Source organism: Oryza glaberrima, chromosome 10 (assembly GCF_000147395.1).
Source record: "Oryza glaberrima chromosome 10, OglaRS2, whole genome shotgun sequence".
Taxonomy (NCBI): domain Eukaryota; kingdom Viridiplantae; phylum Streptophyta; class Magnoliopsida; order Poales; family Poaceae; genus Oryza; species Oryza glaberrima.
The window spans coordinates 16361091-16385795 of record NC_068335.1 but is presented as its reverse complement, the minus strand read 5'-3'; the positions used below and the strand labels follow the sequence as shown (position 1 = coordinate 16385795).

At 46.8% G+C, this 24705-nt stretch overlaps 2 protein-coding genes, 1 long non-coding RNA gene and 1 pseudogene across 4 annotated transcripts; 1 reads left to right on the top strand and 3 right to left on the bottom strand.

Annotated features, from left to right (window-relative positions):
• Positions 1-33: 33 nt before the first annotated feature.
• On the bottom strand, positions 34-1882 carry LOC127753382 (uncharacterized). Its single transcript, XM_052278860.1, has one exon. It carries the CDS (start codon positions 1547-1549, stop codon positions 110-112), a length of 1440 nt encoding a protein of 479 aa, XP_052134820.1. The 5' UTR covers positions 1550-1882; the 3' UTR covers positions 34-109.
• Positions 1883-4207: 2325 nt separating this feature from the next.
• On the bottom strand, positions 4208-9605 carry LOC127785908 (uncharacterized; annotated as a pseudogene).
• A 133-nt stretch (positions 9606-9738) lies between these two features.
• On the bottom strand, positions 9739-12274 carry LOC127752402 (uncharacterized). Its single transcript, XR_008012353.1, has 3 exons — positions 12196-12274; positions 10514-10749; positions 9739-10376 (listed from the first exon to the last, which is right to left on the bottom strand). It is a non-coding gene; the product is annotated as an uncharacterized LOC127752402 (long non-coding RNA).
• On the top strand, positions 12108-19033 carry LOC127752401 (uncharacterized). Of its 2 annotated transcripts, XM_052277737.1 has the most exons (4): positions 12108-12415; positions 12532-12589; positions 13862-15861; positions 15950-19033. In XM_052277737.1, the coding sequence occupies exons 3-4, from the start codon at positions 14049-14051 to the stop codon at positions 18790-18792; spliced, it is 4656 nt and encodes a 1551-aa protein (XP_052133697.1). In that variant the 5' UTR covers positions 12108-12415; positions 12532-12589; positions 13862-14048; the 3' UTR covers positions 18793-19033. The 2 variants fall into 2 exon arrangements, with proteins under 2 accessions (XP_052133697.1, XP_052133698.1); XM_052277738.1 differs by lacking the exons at positions 12108-12415; positions 12532-12589 and adding an exon at positions 12632-12770.
• The last annotated feature ends 5672 nt before the right edge of the window (positions 19034-24705 follow it).

Genomic DNA, 24705 nt, shown 5'->3' with positions numbered 1-24705 from the left:
TTATAAATATTTTAATAAAAAAATCGAGTTTTGGATGCACCACGATGGCCCATCCATGTGTATGGGCCGAGTTATGGGCCTAAATTCCGGCTTGTTTACTTATATGGGCCTAACTTCCGGCCCATTCAAAAGTTTGTTTCGTTGTGCAAAAATGTTTGGAGATCCCAACGGCAAGGTAGTAACGCATGAAAACGGCGCTATCAAGCTTGGCCACTGCCAGCACCTTCTTCCTCCTCACATCAACAGCAGTCAGAAATGCCGCCTTGCCATTCCCCATGACGGGTTTTGTCAGCACGTAAATGACATCGTCATCGATGCTCATGGCAGGGTAAGCCATGCCCAGGCGTCCCAATGGCAACCTCGTCGTGGTTGTTGTTGCCGCCTCCATGGCCTTATCATCATCATCCTCTTTAAGACTTTCTTTGCTCACAGCACACAGCAACTCATAAGCCTTTGGGTTGTCAGTGCTGAGCTCGGCAGATTCAACAGCGCAGTCGCGGCACCAATCGTCCCATGAGGTGACCGGGATCGGCATCCTCCATGTGGTGGCCTTCCAGCGGCCATGGACCAAGGTGCGTTTCAGGTCCTTGCATTCTCGACGGCGCAGCCATTCGAGGAACGGGTCAGGATCACAGTCACCTGGTGGCGTGGCGCTCACGATCTTGGGCGTGACGATCTCCATCTCGACGTACTTGATGAAGCTCTTGTCTCGGCTGACGGCGACGTCGCCGCAGTACTGGTCGGTGGTGTTGAGGAAGGCCCTGTGGCTGTTGCTCTTGGCCGGCAGAGGCAGCGGCATGTCATAGAGCTTGGGGCTCTCCTGGAGCACGTCGCAGAGGAGGATGCCGCGCCAGATATCCACCCACCCTACCATGCCATTTGCACCTGTTCCCAGCCTGATCACCTTGCTCGTCACGTGGTGCACTTGCCTGTGCACCGTCTCAGGGATGGGGCACACCAAGTCCCTCATCAGTGGTCCCTCCACAGACACCATCTGCGAAGTCCATCTCCCTTGCTCGCAGTTCGGTTTGGAGCGGTACAGATGCAGCCTGTGGATGGTTTTACTGCCGGGGATGGTCCTGAGGGCGGTCACCACGTACTGCTCGCCGCCATCGGCACAGCTCAGTATGGCGATCTCCTTGTCTCCCAGGGTATCGTGCGACGGGTTCGGGAGCAGATCCAGTCTCGGGCGGTGAGGGGGAGACCGCGCCATGTAGACGAAGTAGTCGTTGTGGGTGAGGGACATGGTGCCGACGCGGTCGATCGGGATACGGAAGAGGAAGAGGTCGCCGTCGACGGCGATGGCCTTGGGCACCATGGAGGGATAATCGGCTGGTTCTTGCAGCTGCAGGGCGGGGCAGTAGACGTAGAAGTCGGAGAGGACCGGCGGGGGGGCGGCGCGGAAGCTGACCTCGATGGGATGGCCGTTGCTCGTGTAGGACGTGGCGGTGGTGGCGTCGCGGCGGGCGGCCCTGTAGCCGCGGACGTTGAGCAGGACGCAGCTCCGGGTGCCCTCGTGGACCTCGGCCGAGGAGGCGACGGCGGCCATGGCAACCGATCAATCGAGGATCCAATCAGAAGAGGAGCTTGATCGATCTTGGTGAGGATTGGATCTGGGATCTTCGGTTTGATAGGGTTAGAGCATCTCCAGCAAAGCCCCTAGACACAGACCTTAAACAACTTTGAGAGGTTGAGACTCCAACAGAGCCCTTACTTAAGACCCCAAAATAGGAAGGCTTCCAAATTCCCTCCCACAGCCCCTAGGCCTGGGGGCTCTATCCTCAGCCCCTATCCAGTTTTCTTTGGCGCGAGGGGATGTTTCCACGACGCGTGCTCTTTCCCGCGTGATCGCTTGCACACCGTCGCCCGTCTTGCGGGTGATTCTGCTCTAATCCGGCCATGTCTCTGCTATAGTATTGGTCACCTGCATGGATGCACGTATATATGGATTTTTCCGCATATTGATGAGACGCCGTTTGGTTCCTGTTAAGTGTCAACAACCATCTGCTGCCAGTGGCCAATGAGATTGTATCTGGCTGATCTAGAAGGAGCTACTACTACATCTCCTTGCATATATATGCATGCAATGCCGTCATATATGATTATATGCATCCATATATGTGTGTATATCATTGGATATTGATTGTAGGATGGATGAACTGCTACTGCTACCAGCCGCAACAGATGCACTGGTCGAGCATTCTAACGAGTCATCCATGCACTCACACTAGTGTATGTATATGCACATATCAATGTGATATCACAAAAAAAAAATTAAATTTCAATTTAAATTGTGTTGTTTGAAATTATTAATTTAAATATGATTAAATTCTATGCGTTGGAAATATTAATATTTATATTATTGTGGTATTAAACTAAACATAAAAGATGGATTATAAGATGAAATAGAGGAGAAAAAGAAATAGGGACTAAGAAATAGAGGTTGTTGCTAGAGTTAGAACCATTTTTAGAGTCCTAAGGAAATGGGGGCAGCCCTCATTTAACTTTTAGGGACTCTAAAATAGGAGCTATTGCTGGAGATGCTCTTACGAAGGGAAGAGGATTTTGATCCCTCGAGGGGATATCCCTCGTTGTTTGCATGTCACTCAAATGGTTATGAAAAAATTTAAAAAAAATTAAGAAGATGTATTAATATGTGATATATCACTCCACAAACATGAAGTAAAAATTCAACTTCTACATCTCGCAACAAAAAAACAAATTTGACTCTGAATATACGTTAACTAGCTGCGGTTCAATTTGTTTTTTTCGTTACGAGATGTAGAAGATGAATTTAAACTTGCATGTTTGTGGAGTGTTATATCACATGTTAATACATCTTCCTATTTTTTTTAAATTTTTTTATAACCATTTAAGTAACATGCAAAGAACAAGGGGATATCCCCTCGAGGGATTAAAATAGTTTCCCGGTTACGAAGTAGGGGAAAGGGAAAGTATTACGGTACAGCGAGGCCTTACGCTTGCAGGATATTGGAACCATTTTTGCCACTCTTGCCATCGGACCATGCGAAAGGTCCATTTTGCCCCTCCTCTCTCCCTCCATCCCAAAATATAAACATCTATGGGATTGCCTACACATTTGTCGGGTGATTTTTAACAAGAAATCACCCAGATTTTTTTTACACTTAGATTTATATCCAACGGACTACAAAATAAAATAACTAATACAAATTTGCTTATTCAATATTTTTATCAAAATTATAGTGCACTTACATATCATATCAACTAAATTTACATGTGTAATTTTAGTTATATAGGACTGTAATTTTATATTTTAAATACTTACATGTCATATCAACTGAATTTACAAATGTAATTTTAGTTATATAGGACTGTAATTTTATATTTTAAAGAAAATAACAAATACATATTTACTTACACTTTATTTTTATAAAAATTACAGTGCACTTACATGTCATATCAACTGAATTTATAAATGTAATTTTAGTTCTATAGGACTGTAATTTTATATTTTAAAGAAAATAACAAATACATATTTACTTACACTTTAGTTTTATCAAAATTACAGTGCACTTACATATCATATCAACTGAATTTACAAATGTAATTTTAGTTAGTGTAATTATATATAAGTTGCAGTGTAATTACACTATGATTGTATTGTAATTACATCTGTCAAATTTCTAGAAAAAAATTTATCGGCAAATATATATAAAAAAAATTGAATAGAACAGGATTCTAGAGATGGTAGATTTGTTAGGCATGGCCGCATGGTGGTGTAATCTAGTGTGGGATCCTAGCTTTGGCTTGGTTCAGATTTACGCACAAGATTCAAGTGCAGAGAAGGTCATCCCGTCCGACGATCGTCTCCACTCATCATGCCCAAAGGGACGAGCACAGCGCGAACAAGATCATCCCGACCGGCTGACCACGCATGCAGCCTCCACCATCGTGCGGTCAGCAAATCCGTGAAATCACCGGAAAAAAAAATCACACGACAGATTTCTAGCGAAATCGAACATCTATTATATTATTAAAACAGCTTTGAACGAAGGCACCACGTTCGCTGTGGAGGCTAGAAATTCCCACATTAATCGGAGAAAAAGAGAAAAAAGCTACACCGTTAGATTACAATGAATATAAATTAAAGGGTGTAGATTTATCAAAAAAAGAAATTTTATCAGTACGAAACAAAGTCTATTCAATACATAATAGGAAAGTTACTCTAATCTTTCACGTACGTGCATACATGCATGTTAGATTCTCGACGTCACAGCCATTCGAGGAACGGGTCAGGATCACGGTCGCCCGGTGGCGTGCCGCTCGCGATGATCCTGGGCGTGACGATCTCCATCTGGACGTACCTGATGAACCTCCTGTCTCGGCTGACAGCGATGTCGGCGCAGTACTGGTCGGTGGTGTTTTTGGAAGGCCCTGTGGCTGTTCCCCTTCGCCGGCGGCGGCAGCGGCACGTCGCGGAGCTTAGGGCTCTCGTGGAGTACGTCGCAGAGGAGGATGCCGCGCCAGATGTCCACCCACCCTACCATGCCGTCTCCGCCCGATCCCAGCCTGATCGCCTTGCTCGTCACGTGGTGCACTTGCCGGTGCGACATCTCCGGGATGGGGAACACCACGTCCCTCATCAATGGCGGCGGTTCGTCCACGGACACCATCCGCGAGGTCCATCTCCCTTGCTCGCCGCCCGGCCTGGAGCGGTAGAGATGCAGCCTGTGGATGGTTGTGCTGCCGGGGATGGTCCTGAGCGCAGCCACCACGTAACACGGCTCGCCGTCGCCGCCGCCATCGCCGCCGCTGCAGCTGACTAGGGCGATCTCCCTGTCTCCCAAGGTGTCGTGGGACGGGTTGGGGAGGAGATCGAGGGTCGGGCGGCGAGGGGGAGGCCGCGCCGCGTAGACGAAGTAGTCGTTGTGAGTGAGGGACATGGTGCCGACGCGGTCGATCGGGATGCTGAAGAGGAAGAGGTCGCCGTCGACGGCGATGGCCTTGGGCACCATGGAGGGGTAGTCGGCTGGCTCTTGCAGCCGCAGGGTGGGGCAGTGGACGGCGAAGTCGGAGAGGGCCGGCGGGCGGGCGGCGCGGAAGCTGACCTCGATGGGGTGGCCGTTGCTCGTGCGGGACGTGGCAGAGAAATTTCACGAGAAACTAGTTGGAATAAGTTCACTTGAGGTCCCTTAACTTGTCAACGAATCTGATTTTTATCCTTCAACCAGAAAACCACATACAGCGGATCACTCAACTATTAAAACCGGTGCAAACGAGATCTCTCAGCGGTTTAGATGGTGGTTTTGGCTGACGTGGCATCTGGGTGTCTGGTTTGACTTGGTCCTCGTCCTACATGGCGGTGATGTGGCACTGAAAGCAAAATATAAAAATTTAAAACTAAAACAAAAATATGAGGCCTACATGTTAGTTAGACAAAAGAAAAAAATAGTGGGACCCACATATTAGTGGGTCACATCCTCCTCTCTATCCACGAACGACGGCACGACAACGCTTCCTTCTCCTCTCTCCCTCCCGGCCATCCTTTCTCCTCGAGCTCCCTCGCGGCCTCGCCGGCAGGCAAGCGCACACGGAGGGGGAGAAGGGCGGCGGCCGACCAGGAAGGCAAAGACGGGCGTGAAAGATGGAGATGACCGTGGCCATCATGAGGGACGGTGCTACGGTGGTCGGCCACCTTGGCGTCTTGTAGAAAAGGGGGAGAGCGGTGAGAAGGACGGTCGGCCGGCGGGCTCTGCCACCAAGGATCCAATGGGACGCCGCCTCTAGAGGCGGACAACGATGCGCCCTACCCGCGCGCCTCAACTCCTGTCCCTAGTGTTGTCGCTGCCTGAGGTTAGGACAAGATGACAAGAGCATGGGAAGGGGGCGGCGGTGACGGGTCCAAGATATGCGCGAGATTGGAATGGGACACTGCAACATCGTCATCATCCTCCTCCTCAACTCCGGATGTGCCGCAGATCGAGATGGTCTGACGGCGTTGTGCGGCTGCAGCGACGAGAGGAAGAGGAAGGGGCCACCGTGAGCCTCTACCTTCCAACCACCGCGAGCCTCTCTCACCGGCCGTCACCCTTGCCGGTAACCACCCTTCTCCCTTCTCTCTGTTGTCCGTCACCCGCTACGCACCTCTCCCTCTGCCCGTCGCCGTCAAGCCCCCACCCACGACCCCCGGCCTTTGCTGGCCTCCATGCCTCCTCCCTCCCCTCACGCCTCGCCGCGCACCGCTCCTCTCCCGTCTCCTATAGGGCGCCGCGCGCTGCTGCCTCCCCGTGGCATGTGGAGAGAGGAGAGGGGAGAGAGGAGGAAGAAGAGGAGGGTGAGCCACCATTTTTAATTATTTTTTGTGTAATTGACATGTGGAGTCATAATTTTTATTATTTTCCAAATCAAATTGCCATGTCAATACCATGTCAGATTAAGACCGAGTCAAATTAGCCACATAAGTGCCACGTCAGCTAAAACCGTCGTACAAACTGCCATAGGACCTATGTTGCACCAGTTTTAATAGTTGAGAGACCCGTTATATCTGGTTTCCGATTGAAGGACGAAAATCATATTCGTTGACAATTAAAGAGACCTCAGATGAACTTATTCCAAACTACTAGTTTATACGGTTCGCGTGACCATATGGATGGCCAAACAGCCCGGGCCATGAAGTTTATACGGTTCGCGTGACCATATGGATGGCCAAACAGCCCGGGCCATGGCCCGGGCCATGCCACGGGTTTTTGGCCCGGTCCAGACACAGCACGGCCCAAATGGTGTCGGGTTCATGGCCGACCTTTGGGTCATGCCTAGGCCTCTGCCTCGGCACAATGGGCCAGCCCGGCATGGCACGAACCAAAGAGATAAGGGACGCAAAATAGACTTATTTCAAGGAGTAGCACGGTGGGATTTCGTGCCTTATTCCAAGGAGGAGCATGGTAGAATATACTTGGCATGGATGAGTTGTAGGTTTAGCAATAGCATTAACAAATTTATCTTGATTCGTAGTTAACAATAGTACGACCACATTTAATAATTTACCATGTTTTCACGCCCATCACCTCCATCATTGTTAATTTTTAAATGTTCCATTTATTAATATGAAATAAGCAATTTTTTTGACCTGGTGAAATAAGCAATATTATTATAATAACAATAATTAGTCATGATTATGTCAAACTTGTAAAATGTATCACAAAGATTATATTCTTATGTCAAAGCAAATTTATTTTAAAAAAAAAGATACTATGTGCATGTCATTATATCAAGTTTACTATGCATGTGTTATATTAAATTCGAGTTTACTGTCTATATATTCAGTAAATAATCCCAGCACTTCACGTATTGACGTATATCAATCTCACCACCTGGCTGGCAAGTGGCAACTCTCGCTACTGACTTGCATCAGTAGTTACTTTTGAAATTTGAAAATACGAAATTTCAATGGCTTTCTAGGTAAATGCTACTATGTATCTTTATCGTAAAAGGACCGGAGCAAATTACCTGTAAAAATATTATTTATTTAGAGGACCCTAAAATAAAAGATCTTTATAGGGGTGCATGTGTAAAACTGGTGGGAGACTAAAAAACGCAGGTGATATTTCCAACCGAAGAAGTCACGTGAACACACTATAGTCCCTTATTTACAGGAACCTTAATTCCCATTATTCATCCTTCATCCAACGGTTCATAATGATTTCAGCTAGATCCAACGGCTATTGTTGACTGAGTGACGTGGCTTATTCTAGAATCATATCAAGTTTCACTTTTCACTTGTAGAGATTTGATAATATGCCATTTAATTTGCATGATTATCCTTCGCCTCGGGCGACCAGCGCGGGGGGAGCAAAATCGGGCGCTCCCCCCCTCCTTGGCGACGCGCATGCCCTCTGGGCCCCACCATTTGTCATGCCTCCACCTGCCACGTGTCCCTACCAAACATGTTTCACTATGTATAGATCTAATATTGCAGTGAATTGAAACATTCTTTTGCAATAAATCATCCACATATTTTGAAAACCCTCTATTAAGAGAATTCGTTTCATTTTTTGTTCCGCCAAAAATGTTTCACCCAGTGTACTCACAATGTTTCACTATGCTCACAATATTTCACTATGCATAGATTTAATGTTGCAGTGAACGAAATATTCTTTTGCAACAAATCACCCATATATTTTGGAAACCCTCTATTAAGGGAATTCGTTTCATTTTTTGTTCCACCAAAAATGTTTCACTATGTATAGATCTAATATTGCAGTGAATTGAAACATTCTTTCGTTATTTGCTGAAACATTGTTTTTATATAAGGTGAAACAACGCCCAATTTAAACGATTGAAACATTTTCGATCTACTTAGTGAAACAATTCCGATATACTTGGTGGAACATCGTGCAACATTTAAAAATATTTCAATAACAAGCTAAAAAAAATTCGTCGGAATATATCCATGTGTGGTCTTGTTTTGAAGATTTAGTTGCAACGAATTTAATGGTGCAATCGGATCATGATTTGGATAAATAATTTAAGAAAAAAAATTAGTTTAAAGTGGTTTTGCACGCATGGGTGGCGCTGACATCATGCTGACGTCAGCGCCCGATTTTTGTACATCTAGATCGCGTGCCCGATCGGTAGTCCCCTCCTAATTGCAGTGCTTTCAAACAAATTTCTCGTCTTGGCAAGGGATGGATTTTTTTTCTCTAGCTTGAGGTTTGGGTGTCCGAATTTGGGAACTCCAATTCCGATTTCCATAAAAAAATTTATGGGGCAATTGCATCTATGCCCCCACTTTCGAAGCCAATTGCTGTTTTACCCCTATTTTTTAGGGTTTGTAGTTTTACCCCACATTTTGAATCTGAATCAGCCGTGTACCCCACTTCTAATAGCCAGTTTAACGGTGTCAGTTGTAGAAAAATTGACATTTATATCCTTGGTGGTTATTGCATTTTTGCCCCTATTTTTTTTTCAACTTTGTGTGATTTTGCCCCTATTTTGTGATTTCAGCTTGTGTGATGAGCATTTCGACCAAATATGAGCATCTCTTGTGATTTTTTTTACTTTAACAAAAACAATTCACAAATACTAGGAAATTACAAAATTTGAACAAAAATCACAAATACTACCCTTCATGGTCGATGCTCTGGACCATGAAGAGAAAGACGCATACGTTGGTGAGGAACTGCAGCGGCGGCGCGAGGTAGTTGAGGCGGAGGCGCATCCACCCGACATAGGAGGCGGCGAAGAGGCCGTTGATGGCGAGGAGCAACGCCACCTCCTCGAGGTGCCACCCCTGGAGGTAGGCAGCAAACTCGACAGCGAGCAGCAGCAGGGACAGGGCGAGGAACACCCGGATGCAGCCGTAGGAGCACGCCCGCAGCGCTATGCTCTCCCCCACCAGCCCTCGACGCGGCCGCCGCCGCCGCCTCCGCCTCGCCCGCGGCCGCCGCCACCACCTCCGCACGCGCTCGCGGCTGCTGCCTCGCCCACGGATGCCGCCGCCTCGCCTGCTCGTTCGCGCCCGCGGCCGCCGCCTCCGCGCGTGCCCTTCCGCTGAAGCCAGAAGGGTCGCCTCCGCGCAAGGACCAATCCGGTGGGAGAGGAGAGCTGGTTGGATGCTTATCCATTCCCTCAAAGGTAGAAGGGTAAATTGATATTTCATAAATCATTTTTTCATTTCCATTTGTTTTTCTTAACCTAAAAATGTGGGACCCATCTAACGGGTGTTAAAACTAAGGGCAAACGGTTGGTTCGTTTTTAAAAATTGAGGATAAAATTACAAACCCTAAAAAATGATATTAAAACAATAGTTGAGAACAGTAGTTGAGGTTGAAAGTGGGGACATGGATGCGATTGTCCATTTATTTAACCAAGTTCGAGATAACATTTGCACATTGGCCTTTGGAGGACATGAACGATCATATATGTTGCAACATATTTATGCGCAAAAAAGTTGCTCAAGAACCTTTTCACGGTGCAGGAAGAACCCAGAAAGGCTGTAGAAAAACCCAAAATTTCTGTGTTCCAGTGTTTGGTTTCTACTCTAAACTTACCAGTATGCTTTTCTTCCTATACTTTTTAGATAATGGATCGATAAGATCTTGCCTCTACAGTCTACACTCACCGTGGGTGCACACATCCAAAGGATAATACACGAGTACTTAGCTCGAACACCTCATAACGAGTTGAAACATTACACACAAGGCTCCGAACAAAACATAAGAGGAAGACTAAGCTTCAATCCCTGTTTCTAAAGTTCCAACCACACTTAGCCAAAAAAAAAAAAAAAAAACTCCCTTTACTCTCGCTTCTAACAGCCCGCAATACATATCAACGCCATCTTCCATAAATAGCAGCAGCGACCATTGATCTGTCCAATATGTTCCCTTGAGGACGACCTGCAAAGAAAACTTTATCTCCACATCATTTTTATTCAACCATATCACGCGACAAAGAGACAAAAACTTGTAGCCTTAAGTTGAAAACCATTCGTGGAAGAAGAGCAAACAATGCAAATGCATAAGAATGTAATTACCTCGATGAGGAACGGTACAATGGTGTTGCTGGACAATGGATAGCAGCATCCCGCACCATTCTTATGCCCAAAGGTAACAACTAGTAAAGATTTTGCAGCTCAAGACAGTGCAATGGTGATCCAATCCCATAGTTTCTAGTTGCAGCCATGGTATTACCAGAAGATGGAAGGGTGCCCAAAAGTAACAACTCAAGATTTTTCAGCTTTCTTCCAGCATATAGCCAAGCACCTGCAGACTACAGCTATGTTGTGATGCAAAATATTGGAAGCTCTGCTCAACCATTCAACAGATGTGCAACAGTGCAAGTATTCCCTCTGTTTTTTAATAGATGACGCCGTTGACTTTTGAACACATATTTGACCATTCGTCTTATTAAAAAAACTTTTTTTGGGAATACGCAAAAGGATTGCGCAGCTTTGTATTAAGAGGAATAAAATTTACACAAACGGCAAACAAAGAAGAGAGATGGGGGAGAGAGAAAAGGGAGGAAAAAAAGGTATTGTGCAAATGTATAAGATCGTCTTATTAAAAAATTATATGCAAATGTATAAGATGCCCCTTTTTAAAAATTTGAGAACCATATTCTCAGCTTTTGCACTGCTATAATAACTCCAGGAATATGTTAAGTCACATACTTAAACTAAAATTATGGTCAGATAAATTTCAGGATATCGCTTGTTCCAAATGAATCCCAGATTTGAGTAGAAACTCCAAATCTCCAACGCTATGCTACCATACAAATAACTCGGTTCTTAAACACAGTCTGACAGTGACAGCCATGTGCGCATATATGATTAATGCCCTAACATTTCTAATAGAAGATCATATAATGCAGTACGGTAGGCTGAATATAGTCATAAAGAGTAGCAAGAATGAAACGAAAATAAGTAATGGAAACGAACATGATAGAGGAACTTTGATATTGAGGATCCAACTTTGACCATGTGTCATGCCCATCTTCAACGTACTCAACTGCTTAAGTTTTTACTAGGAATCTAACATCATGCAGTCTCTTTAGGACACAGTCACACAGCATAATAGACCAAAGACATGTCTGGAACCACTTGATTGAATTTACAACAAAGATTTCTGACTAAGACCATGTGCATTAGTTAAACTGTTTAAAGATGTTCTTGCATTTGATACCATTTCTACGTTGCAGTTTAGTTCTTATTCATCACAAAAGCTGAATCTCATTCAAAGATAAATGTACTCATTTGGAAAACGAAACTCTTTATCTTAAAATCCTGACTGCAGAAAATATTTCAAAGACATGAGTTTACCAACATTAAGATTTATTCCCTTGAAGTTTATCTATATACCACTATAATACAGCTTTTACTGATATCTATCAAGAAAAAAACAACACAGCGAAAAAGGTACCCCCAACAGAAACAAGAGAAAAAATATATATAGACTACCTCAAACACATCTTACATCCTAGGGGGGAATCACTAGAGGCAGAGCAAAAGGTCAGACAAGACTTGTCCTGATGCACAGCTCAAGCGGTGGGAATCTCACAGGCACAGGATGGAGAGAATCCAAGGAGGTGTGCATACTATAGAGCGTGTACATATCTTTGTGAAGGTTTAGACGCTACTTGTATTGGCCACTTTGTAGGAGAGAGGGCGCCACGTTCAGAGGGAAGATTTTGCAATGCTGCTGTAAAATGGGCACGTACCTCCGCTGCAGTGCTGCTGCTCCAGCCTCCATTACTTGGCATCCTTCTGCCTTGTGCTCCCTGCACCGTCCACTGCCTTCACCGTGGCTTGGCGAAGGTGTGCATCCACTGCGGTGAAAAATCCAAAATCAATCCAGAGTTCTCGCATTTGTCAGTCAAGAAAACGGCAACACTGTGTGCAGTTTGATCTGGAGGAAGAAGCTTAGTAGCAGTCTAGCAGGTAAAGGCATTATACTTCTCTTTTACCCTTCTGCTGCAACATATATATGTATATATATATTGTTTCTACCATGAATTTAACCCTACTCTTACTCCCTTTTTTTTCCCATCATGTAGTGTCAAGAGTTCAGGGACTGCAACTCCATATACAGGAAACGACTTGGAACAGCTAGAGGTATTTCCTTTCAGTAGTGTTCAGAGATAACATTCTGAGCATTGAATTTTGGGCTGGAGGTTTTGGCTGCTGTTTATTAGATGTTGATCTCACTGTTTCCTTGCTTACCATGGTTGAGGACTACCCTTGCTGCTGGTGTTCTTGATTCAGGGTATAATGGAGTGTTGGAAACCTGTAATAGGTCAGTTCTAGTTTGCTGGTATCCCCAGCCCCAAAACTGTGTATCTCAACTATGCTTTCTATAGAAAGCAAGGTCCGGTCTTTTCTCTAAAAGAACATTCTCAGAATTTATGAAAAGATTTCAACTGATCTAATATTTACGGTTTGAGTTTGTTCTTAAGGAAATAGATACGTGGAAAACATTACTACCTCTGTCCTAGAATAATTGCATTTTTACCATTCAAATTTTGTCCTGGAAATATTGTATTTCTAGTGAGATAACATCTAACAAATTAATTAGATGGAAGATATGCTGCCTTCTAGCCTCCCATCTTTCCATCCCTTTCTTCTCACTTTCCTTTTAATTAAGTTTATGTATGGAATGTGTGCATGCAGTGTGGTCATTACATAGGGTTATTGTGGTTATTTGTGTATGCTGCTAATCTGTCTCTAATTTCCTAGAAATGCAATTATTCTAGGACAATAGTTTACATTGCTCCTTACTCCAAGATCTATTAGAATCACTTGAGTCTATGCTTCCTTATAAACAACTCGGTTCTTATGATGGTCTGTCACATCCATTACCAATTAGTACATAGCTTTCTTTTGTTCTTATACCTGCACAAAATTTTAGTGGGTATTTGCAATATAGTATGGTAACATCAGAAAGATAAGCAAGAACGAAGAAAAAAAATAGTTGCACTCAATTAAGTAAGAACAAGAGTCTAATTTGAAGGTCCATAAGTGAATTGATTCTTAAAGCACTAGTGTAGACTTTAAGAGTAAATTGCTAACTCCAACATGACCTAGCTCGTTCCGCTGAGCAAGTCAGCTTCTAGATATTTGGTTATAGGTTCAATTTTTCCACTGCACTTTTACAATCCTTTATATTGCCATCACTTGTACATACGTAGATCATAGATTTGACATGTGAGTGACAGAAGGGACGGTATACAGGGCTTTGGGAATTTTGTGGTGGCGTGTCAGAATCTTACCATTTTAAGAAATGCATTGCTAATTGACTCAATCTGTGATGTACCTCATCAAAAGCTTGTAGATATTTAGCATATTATTTTGCGTTAATCAATCCAAGAATATTTTACATGTGTGCAGGAAAGCCATGATCCATTGTGAATGCAATCAATGTCAGTAACGAGAATGAGTGATTGTAAGCTTGAAGAGAAAAGCATACTTAAGAGGAGCGGAAAGGGAAAGAAAGTCAACCAAATGAAGGATTGGTATTGAAGTAATCTACTAGAAAAAACTAACTCAAGGGGGGTAGAGGAAGTACAACCAAACAATGTCAGAATGCGCAACAACAGCACGGATGAAGAGGAAAGAATACATGCAACTCAAGCGGGGCATGAAGCGTGCAAGAACTGATGGAAATGAAGAAAAAGGAAGAGCTGATCCAACTTACATCAGCAATATGGAGTTGAAAAATACCCTTAGCTGGAACATGACCTGGCCAAAATGCATGTGCCGACTTTGCCAAGGACCCAACGGAATTTACAAAAACATCAAGAATGTAGTGGAACCAAAATACTGCAAAATTCAACTAATGCAACTCAAGGAACCATCAGTTATAAACAGTGCAATAATATACAGCCAACTGAAGAAAGCAAGGCGGGCAAAAGAATTAGCAAAAATAGCAAGAATGAAGAGGAAAGAACAGAACACACTCAAGAGGAGCAGAAAAGGAACTAGAACCAATAAAAATGTAATAACGAAAGAGATCATTTCCAGTGATAGTAAGATATGGAACTTTGGGGGGCCAACATGCATGTGCCAACACTGCCATGCGCTTATGTGGCATGCAGAAAGATCACTACATTCAACAGTCAAACAGCCATCCTTTGGACTCTGCTGCAAGCAAGGGAAGGTAGCATTGCCACCGTTAAAAGAACAGCCCCCTTACCTTACGAGTTTATTGACAAGAGATGGAGGAAGATCAACAAACTACCAACAGAACATTAGATCATACAATTCGATGTTTGCATTTACATCAATGGGAGGAACCGTTGACAGAAAAATAAACAACGGGCATGGACCTTATATTTTCCGACTGAATGGCCAGAATCACCATCACATAGGAACTCTGCTACCAGAAGGTAGCAACAAGCCTCGCTTCCAACAATTGTACGTATATGACACAGAGAATGAGATCGAAAATAGGATTGAAGCATCAAAATCTGGTGCAAGTAATGCCCCATTAGACCAAAAAACTATTGCCAGCCTACTAAAAATGCTTGATGAGAACAACACACTAGCCCAGACATTCCGAATGGCAAGAGATAGATTTAAAGAAGATGACTATCACAATTACACTCTGAGATTACTTGATAATAGGGATCAAGATGGAAGGCAAGACAATATGCCATCAGCATCAGAAGTTGCTCTCTTGATAGTCAAAGATCCGACCAAAAAAAGCTATGGACGCGACATTGTTCTTGAGTACAAAGATATGAGACCTAAAAGGATATCAGAAACCCATCCAAAATTAATGGCCATGCAATACCCACTGCTCTTCCCTTATGGAGAAGATGGTTATAGACCTGGAATAAAATACAGCGGAAAGGAAGGTGTAAGAAATGACAAGAAATGTGTCACTATGCTTGAATATTATGCGTATCGCCTCCAACAGCGCCAAGACCAATCAATGTTGCCACTGATGTGTGGAAACCTCTCAATGCAATACATGGTCGATGCTCATGCGTGCATAGAACAGATTAGGCTCAACTGGATCAGGCAAAATCAAGGAGTTCTAAGAACAGAACTTTATGGTGGGCTACAAGATGCACTCAGAAGAGGAGAAAGAACAGAGCAAGTAGGGAGGAGGATAGTACTTCCAGCAAGTTTCACAGGAGGTCCTAGAAATAAAGAGCAAAACTACCAAGATGCGATGGCAATATGTCGTTGGGCTGGACATCCTGACTTGTTTGTAACATTCACATGCAACCCAAAGTGGCCAGAGATCCAGTGCATGCTAGATAAAGTTGGATACCAGAAACCATCAGAACGCCCTGATATTTTAGTTCGAGTGTTCATGATAAAACTGAAGGAATTAATGTCAGATATTAAAAGGAATCAACATTTTGGAAAGACTAAAGCAAGTAAGTGACGAGACAAAAAAAGCACTCATCCGTACAATTTTTTTAATGAAAAGTAATTGCTAACACATATATTGAATAAATATTGCAGTTGTCTTCACAATAGAATTTCAGAAGAGGGGACTCCCACATGCCCATATCCTAATCTTCCTTGATAAAAGAGGAAAGAGCCTAGAGCCCTCACAAATTGATGAACTGATATGCGCTGAGATTCCTGACAGAGGCAAGGATCCTGAAACATTTGAAGCCGTCAAGAATTTCATGATGCATGGACCATGTGGAGAAGCAAACCCAAAGTCACCGTGCATGGTAGACCATAAATGCAATAGATTCTTCCCAAGAGGATTTTCTGATGAGACAATCATTGATGAAGTCAACTTCCCAATACATAGGAGACGAGATGATGAGAGACAGATAAAAAAGGGACGAGTTAATCTGAACAATGGATTCGTTGTTCCATACAACAAAGATCTCCTAGCGAAATTCCAAGCACACATGAATGTCGAGTGGTTCAACCGGTCTAGGTCAATCAAATACCTATTTAAGAGCATATGCAATGAAGATGACCAAGCAACAGCAGTTGTTGAAGAAACTGACGCAAAGAATAATGATGAGATTAAAAGGTACCTGGGATGCAAATACACAACAGCAACTGAAGCTTGTTGGCGAATATTCAAATTTCCTCTACACTACCAAGAGCCACCTGTTGAGAGGCTATCATTCCACGAGGAGAATGAGCAACATGTGATTTTTCCTGACTCAACAGACCTACAGGAAATCATAAGACGACCAAGATCAGGGGTCACTATGTTTACTGAGTGGATGGAAACGAACAAAAGGCATGAAGATGCCAGAGAATTAACATATTCAGAATTTCCTACAAAATGGACGTGGGATAAGAATGTGAAGAAATGGGTAAGGCGAAAAGGAGGGATGAAAATTGGCAGGATCTATAATGCCCATCCAGCAAGTGGAGAAAGGTATTATCTCAGAGTTATCCTCAACACGGCAAAGGGTTGCACAACATTTGAAGATATCAGGACTGTAAATGGAACCGTGCACTCATCATACAAATCAGCATGCCATGCACTAGGATTTCTAAACGATGATAGCGAATGGATTGAGTGCATCAAGGAAGCATCATGCTGGGCATCTGGGATGAAATTACGACAATTATTTGCAACTGTTTTATGCCATAGCGAGGTTACTGACCCAAAGAGGTTGTGGGAATCCAGCTGGGAGAAACTCTCCAAAGATATACAGCACACACAAAGTTGGGCATTGAACTTTCCCACCTCCTGCCTCACGCCTTCACACAGAAGGAAATGTGCTTTAATAGAAATTGAGAAGAACATGCGACAAGCTGGAAAATCACTAAAGGAATACGCTAGAATAGAACCGCCAAATATGGCAAAGTTAAGTGAAATTGAGAACAGTCTTATAATTGAAGAGATGAACTATGACAAAGAGAAGTTGAAGCACGAGCACCTGCAAATACTAAACACTCTGAACATAGAGCAGAAAAAGGCATTTGATGCAATAATAGAATCAGCACATCAATCACTAGGCAAGCTAATATTTGTGGATGGTTATGGTGGGACAGGCAAGACATACCTTTGGAAAGCAATCACAACAAGGTTAAGATCAGAGGGAAAGATAGTGCTTGCAGTTGCGTCTAGTGGCGTTGCGGCACTTCTACTTCAAGGAGGTAGAACAGCACATTCAGCATTCAATATCCCGATCAACCTAACAGATGAATCTACATGCTTCATCAAACAAGGCTCGCACATAGCTGATCTATTAATGAAGATATCACTAATACTGTGGGATGAAGCTCCAATGGCAAACAGAAACTGTTTCGAGGCACTAGACAAGAGCCTAAGGGACGTGCAGAGGTGTAGAAATGAGAATAGTTGTCAAAAGCCCTTTGGTGGCATGACAGTTGTTCTAGGAGGGGACTTCAGGCAGATCCTCCCTATTGTGCCAAAAGGAAGAAGGGAACACACTGTAAATGCAACGATCAAATGCTCATACCTCTGGCAACATTTCGAGGTGTTCAATTTGACAAAAAATATGCGACTCAATTATGTGTCCAAAGATCAAACAGAGCATCAGAAGTCTGCAGAATTCGCTGAGTGGATACTACAAATCGGCAATGGTGACACGATTTCGTTAGATGAAAAAGGTTGGGTGAGGATGCCTAGTGACCTGCTGTTACAAAAGGGAGATGACCCGAAAGCTCAAATCATTGAGAGTACCTATCCTGACCTACAAGACAATTGCTGCAAGCAGAATTATCTAGAAGAAAGAGCAATATTGTGTCCAGTGAATGAGAATGTCAATGAGCTTAATGAGTATATTATGGACCAGATCCAAGGTGACAAGGTAACCTACCTTAGCCGTGACAGTGTGAGCAAATCAGTGTCTTACAGCCATGAGATGGAAATGTTATATCCTACGGAGTTTCTAAACAGCTTGAATCACTCCGGAATTCCAAACCACCAACTGAAGCTCAAAGTCGGTTTGCCAGTGATGCTTCTTCGTAACATCAACCAAAGTGCAGGGTTATGCAACGGCACTAGAATGACAATTACGCGACTAGGCAATAAGGTTATTGAGGCACAGATTATAACTGGAACACACAGCGGCGATATGGTATGTATCCCACAAATCATCATGTCACCAACCGAACCGAAATGGCCATTCGTGCTAAACAGAAAGCAATTTCCCCTCTCGGTGTGTTTTGCCATGACGATCAACAAGAGTCAGGGGCAAACTCTAAACAAGGTCGGCCTCTATTTACCTAGGCAAGTTTTCACCCACGGGCAGCTCTATGTGGCAGTCTCCAGAGTCACAAGCAGAGATGGCCTGAAGATCTTGATCGCCGACGAAGAATGCCCGGGTGAAGGAATGGTGAAAAATTTCCTCCAGTAATTTCCTAGTGTTTGCAGTTAATTTATGCAGTGTTCTTCCCCGAACTGAAGCTGTAATAAAATTGGCCGCGCTGTTGTTCCGGCCACTAGCTAGTTTTCCTAAAGCATTGCTGCTATGCAAGTAATGCTGAGACTATCAATCGATGTACTTGCTTTCTATAAGCAATCAATTATGTTCTGTTATATCTAATTGAATTTGCATTTCAATCTCTGCACTCAAATTGGCTGGGGGTTAGTATCACTTATCACTGCGTTTCTGCACCAAATCGAGGTTGCATCCCAGGTCCCATAGCTAATCCAGTGGCAGGCATAGCGCAACACAAACTGTTCGAATCGGAAGAACAAGCAGAGAACGGGGGTGGTGGTTCATCTTACCAGCGCATTGGACCCGGTCCGCCCGGTGCCGCCGCCCGCCGCCCGCCGCGCGCCGCGCGCCGCGTTCGCCCGGAGCGGACGGAGGCGGCCCCGACGAAGAAGCCAGCATTCGCGCTCGACTTGGGCCACGGCGGCGAGTTTCCGCCGCCATGGGCCGACGCTGATGGAGGAGGACGGCGGACCAGCCGTTCATTTTGCTGGAAGCCGCCGCCGCCGCCGTCGCCGGAGTGCCGGGCGACGAGGCGGGTGAGCAACCACGTGTATGGGCCAAATGATGGGCCTAACTTTCGAGCATTCAGAGCATTTCGTATGGGCTCAAAATCCGGCCCATATACGGGTATGGACCTAAATTTCGGCCTATTCACAGCCTGCTTGAATGTCCAAAAATCCCAGCCCATCTTGGAGACATACATAGGTTCGTCCGCTGTTTTTTTTTTTGGTTACAGACGAATGCAAAATCCAGCTTCACTTTTGCGAATTTCTCGGAGGTACCTCCAAATAGGGCCGGTTGCTATCACGTATCAAACATTGAGTATTAACAGACTGAAACATATTTTCTTTTATCGGAACATGATCATGTGATATCTTGTTGTGAAGATTAAATTACAACAAACACAACGGTGTTATCGGATCGCAGATTAGATAAGTAGTTTAGGAGAAAATTCATTTTGAAGGCTGCTAAATCCATGCATGCATGCATGGATAAAGAGGAGATAGTAGGGGCAAAAAAAATCCGTCCATCAAATGTTACAGTTGACCACTAGTGAAACATTAAGTTATACACAGTGAAAAAAATCAGTCACTGCAACATTTAAATATTTTTTTGAAACAAAGTGAAAACACACGTTGAAACATCTTGCTATCACGTATGAAACATTAAGTATTAACAGACTGAAACATATTTTTTTTATCAGAACATAATCATGCGAGATCTTATTATGAAGAATTAATATAACAAATACCACAGTGTTATCGAATCTTAGATTAGATAAGTAGTTTAGGAGAAAATTCATTTTGAAGGTTGTTAAATCCATCCATGCATGGATGGATAGAGGAGAGAGAAAGTTGGGGCAAGTAGTGAATGCACACTTTAAAACATATTGCTCTATTTAGGAAACATTAAGTTTTAACCGTCTAAGCCATATATTTTTCTTTTATTAAAATATAATCATCTAATATCTTATTGTATAGATTTAATTGTAACAAATTTAATGGTATGATCGGATCGTAAATCGAATAAGTAGTTTAGAAAATATTTGAAGTGTTGAGAAAAAAAAAGAAAAAGAAACTAGTTAGTACTCATCTTGCATGCATGCACTAGCAAGGAGCCCGATTGTTTCTCTTCAAATCGGGCTACCGAGCAAGAGGATTCTTGGAAGATATACATGGAGTAACGAGCAGCAGCGCCCTACACTGGAGAAGCTTGATAGAGTTCTGGTCAAAACTTGAGGGCTTCATGGATGTTGTAAAAGAAAGCTGGCAACAAGAAGTGGATGCCACCGACCCTTACTTAATTCTGCATGTGAAGCTCGCTAGGCTGTGTAAGAAACTATCATCCTAGGGTCAGAAAAGAATCAGCAAATACAGGCTTCAGCTGCAGATCGCCAATGAAATTATCCTTAGATTTGATGTTGCCCAAGAGTCACGGTTACTATCTGATGACGAACGACGTCATCGTGCAGCCTGCAAAGGACGATGTCTGCCTTTGGCGTCGTTAGGAATTCGAGGGAAGGTGATGCTGGCACGGCTTTCTTCCACATGAAGATAAAATCAAGGCGAAGGAAATTACTGATCCCACGTTTGGAACATGAGGGCAGAATAGCTTCAACACAACATGACATGCAAAACCTAGCCAGAGAATACTTTGAATCAAGTGATGTCCATCTCTGAAAAAAAGCTTTGGTCGAGAACTGTGTGATGACCGTGAGCGCCTCTCACGCTCACGCTCTCGCGCCTCCGCCGACTGGGGCCCGGTCGTCGCGCCCGCCGGGACTCCGGCCGGACAAGGCGCCGCTGTCCACCACGCGCTCCTGGGGTGACGTCGTCCGCTCGACGGCGGGCCCCACGAAGCCGGTTGCTCCTTCCCAGGCGAGTGGCGATGGTTGGACCTTGGTGCAGCACAAGAAGTAGAGGGCGGCCAAGAAGCAGTTATGGCGTCCCGCCGGTCAACCACCTGCCTTTACTCCGTCGCAGGGAGCTCGCGCCGTGCCGCACTGGTTGGTGGGGCGATGCTTTAAGTGCCTAGGGCTCGGGCACTTGAAGGCGGACTGCCCGGGCGAGCGTCGCTGCTACCTCTGTTGGTTCGACGGCCACGTCGCCCGTTCCTGCCCGTCCAGAGCCTCCTCTCGCGCCGCCGCGGAACCCGCTGCAAGTCAGGTCGTTGCTGCGGCACAGTGGACCGCCCCTGATCCCGTCGCCGCGACTCTCCCCCGAGGTTCGGCGGTCGCGTCTGCTGCGCCGGCGAGAGGGGCCATGGCGGGGCGTCGGTGCGGCGAGCCGGCGTCGCGACCCGAGGGGGTCGTCCGCTGCACCATCCCCTGGACGACGGGCATGGAGGCCAGGGAGCGCCGGCTAGTGTCGCACTCACTCCTGGCAACCGTCCGGGGGCGACGGCTGGAGGTGTCGCCGGAGATGGTGGTGATGGCCCTAGGGCAGCAATGCGGCGTGCAGCGGCAAGATGTGAAGGTGGAGGTGTGTGTGCCATCCGACTTCCTGGTCACCTTCGCCAGCTCCGCGGCCTGCACCGACGTTCTCCTCCACTTCTCCGGGCGTCTGTTTGTGCGTGGATTTTTGCCGCTGGAGCAGGCGTGCAGCGGCGGAGTCCTCAGACATGCGTTTCCTCGTGAAGCTGGGCATCGGGGGCCTCCCGTCGCACGCATGGGAGGAGGGCGCGCTCCGCATCGCGTTGGCGAAGATTGACTGTCACCTGCTGGAGCTTCTCCCCCCTGCGGATGCACGTACGCTGGAGGCAATGGCGTGGGCGAGGGCACCGAACGAGATTCCCAAGCAGATGCTGCTGTCCATCCCAGACTCACCGCCGGAGGGGGTGGTGATGGAGTTGGACGCGGACGAGGAAGCTGCCATGGAGCTGGAGAACATGGTGCCGCCAGTGCCACCAAGCGAGAAACGGTGCTTGGATTACCATCTACTCATCCACGTCATGGAGGTGGTCGACCCCGACCCAAGCTTCCACGACTACGTGGGCACTTTCGACCTCCAGCGGGACGCCGACGACGACGAGGGGGACGGTGCGCCTCGACACCAACGCTTCCAGTGTTTTCCGGGCCGGGTCGACGGCTCTGGTCCGTGGAGGAGGGGAGAACAGGGCGGCGGCCATCCCTTCAGCGGGCGTCCAGATGGCACGGCGGGGGGCCTGACACGCTCCTTGGCGCCGGGAGGGGCCACGCTCGCGATCAACGCTCCGACACCGCGGCTGCTGGTGAGAGAAGTCGTGCCGGCGGCGGGGAGCGAAGGTGGGAGTGTGCTTGGGGAGGCTGTGATGCTGATGCAGGAGGGCGGCGAGGCGGCGGTTGATTCCGACCCCGTTCCTTCGCTTGGTGTTCCGGTGGGAAGGGAGTTGTCGTGGGCGGCCGGGAACGCAGTGGGTGACGACCTAGGCCAGGCAGTGAGTCGCGTCGTGCTGCAACGTACGCCGATGGCGGCGGTGACGGCGGCATGCATGTTAGCAGAAGTTGATACAGGGGCGTTGCCAGCTGACGTTACGGTGCTGAACGTCGGTGCGGTGTCGGGCGACGCCGCGGAGATGGACTTGTTGAATAATTCTTGTGCATTCCTAGTTTTTAGCTTGTTTTCAGTTAAGCAGTTAGGCGCATGGCTGTTATTTGGCTGTGCGCGTTTTGAGCTCTGATGCGAGTTTGGTCGCATGGAGCGCGTCGTGCGCCACGTTCCAGACGTTTGGGATGGCACTCGTTGATGACGAGCGTGGCGTGCATGTCGGGCATGGTGACCCGTTCTTAGCATGTAATAGTTTCTTATATATGCAATCACAAACAAAAAAGCTGCACGTTTTTTTTTCAGCAGCACCAAAACAAGAACGTGTTTACTTCCACTGTGTTCGCGTGAGTTTGTGTTGTGATCCTGAGCTCACCGGCGACGAGCTGTCGTCGATACTCCGGTGATCTCTAACAAGTGGTATCAGAGCGAGGTTACGTCCCTGGCAAGATGTCCCTTCCGGCCGGCAACAATGATCAGTATCGACGCATGTCGGTCTCGCCGCCGCCCCGGCGCGGGTGGCGCACCGGCCGCGAACCCGTCGTCGAGCGCGTGATCGAGAGAAGCTCCGCATCGATCGTCTACCCCACGCTCACACGTACGAACTACACCGAGTGGTCCATGGTGATGCGGGTGAACCTCCAGGCGCAGGGCCTGTGGGAGGCTGTTGAACCCGGCACCGACGACTTCCGCGCCGATCGCACGGCTCTTGCGGCCATTCTCCGTGCTGTCCCGCAGGAGATGCTGACATCACTCGCACAAAAGGAGACGGCACGTGAGGCCTGGGAAGCAATTCGCGCCGTCCGCGTTGGCGTCGAACGGGTCAAGGAGGTGAACGCGCAGAAGCTGCGGCAGGACTTCGCTGCGATCACTTTCAAGGATGGAGAGTGCGTGGAGGACTTCTCGCTGCGCATCACTGGCCTCGCCAACGAGCTTCGTGTTCTTGGTGATCCGATCACTGACAAGGATGTGGTGAAGAAGATGTTGGAGGTGGCTCCTGAGCACCTTGAGCAAGTGGCGATCTCCATCGAAACGCTCCTCGACCTCAGCACAATCTCCATCGAGGAAGCTACAGGGCGGCTGCGTGCCATCGAGTAGCGTAAAAAGCCGTCGAGCGCGGCGGCCAAGGACGCCGGCGGGCGTCTCTACCTCACCGAAGAGGAATGGCTTGCGCGTTACAAGGCGCGTGAGAAGGAGAAGGCTGCCGCTGGTTCGAGCAGAGGCGGAAGCGGCGGCGGTGGGCGGAACCGGCGACGCGGACGCGGAAAGAATACGAGTTCCGGCGACGCAAACGAGTCCTCAGGCCGTGACAAACCTGGGCCTGGGAGCACTTGCCGAAACTGCGGCAAGGCCGGCCATTGGGCCCGCGACTGCCGCTCCAAGCCCAAAAAGGAGCAGGCCCATGTCGCCCAAGAGGAGGAAGCGCTGATGCTGATGAGGGCGACACCACTAGTAGTCCGGACCACCTCGCAGCCATTCACGGCGCCGCCGCCGGATTCTCCGCCACCACCTTTGGAGTTGAAGGAAGAGAAGGTTTTCGCCCAGCTCGGGGAAGAGGAGGAGCGCAGCGCCAAGACATGGATCCTCGACACCGGGGCCACGAACCACATGTCGGGGTCCCGGGCGGCGTTCGCGGAGCTGGACACGGCGGTGTGCGGCTCGGTCCATTTCGGCGACGACTCGGTGGCGCGGATCGAGGGCTGCGGGACGGTGTTGTTCGCATGCAAGAATGGCGAGCACCGCTCCTTCACTCGCGTCTACTACATCCCTCGGTTGAAGGCCAACATCGTCAGCGTCGGGCAGCTTG

What these genes read in the sequence shown, in the direction of transcription:
- LOC127753382 (XM_052278860.1), bottom strand. Translation starts at nt 1,549, where the DNA reads ATGGCCGCCGTCGCCTCCTCGGCCGAGGTCCACGAGGGCACCCGGAGC.
- LOC127752401 (XM_052277737.1), top strand. Translation starts at nt 14,049, where the DNA reads ATGTCAGAATGCGCAACAACAGCACGGATGAAGAGGAAAGAATACATG. An exon ending in TTTTGGAAAGACTAAAGCAA is followed by an intron (nt 15,862 to 15,949) that starts GTAAGTGACGAG and finishes TAAATATTGCAG; the next exon opens with TTGTCTTCACAATAGAATTT.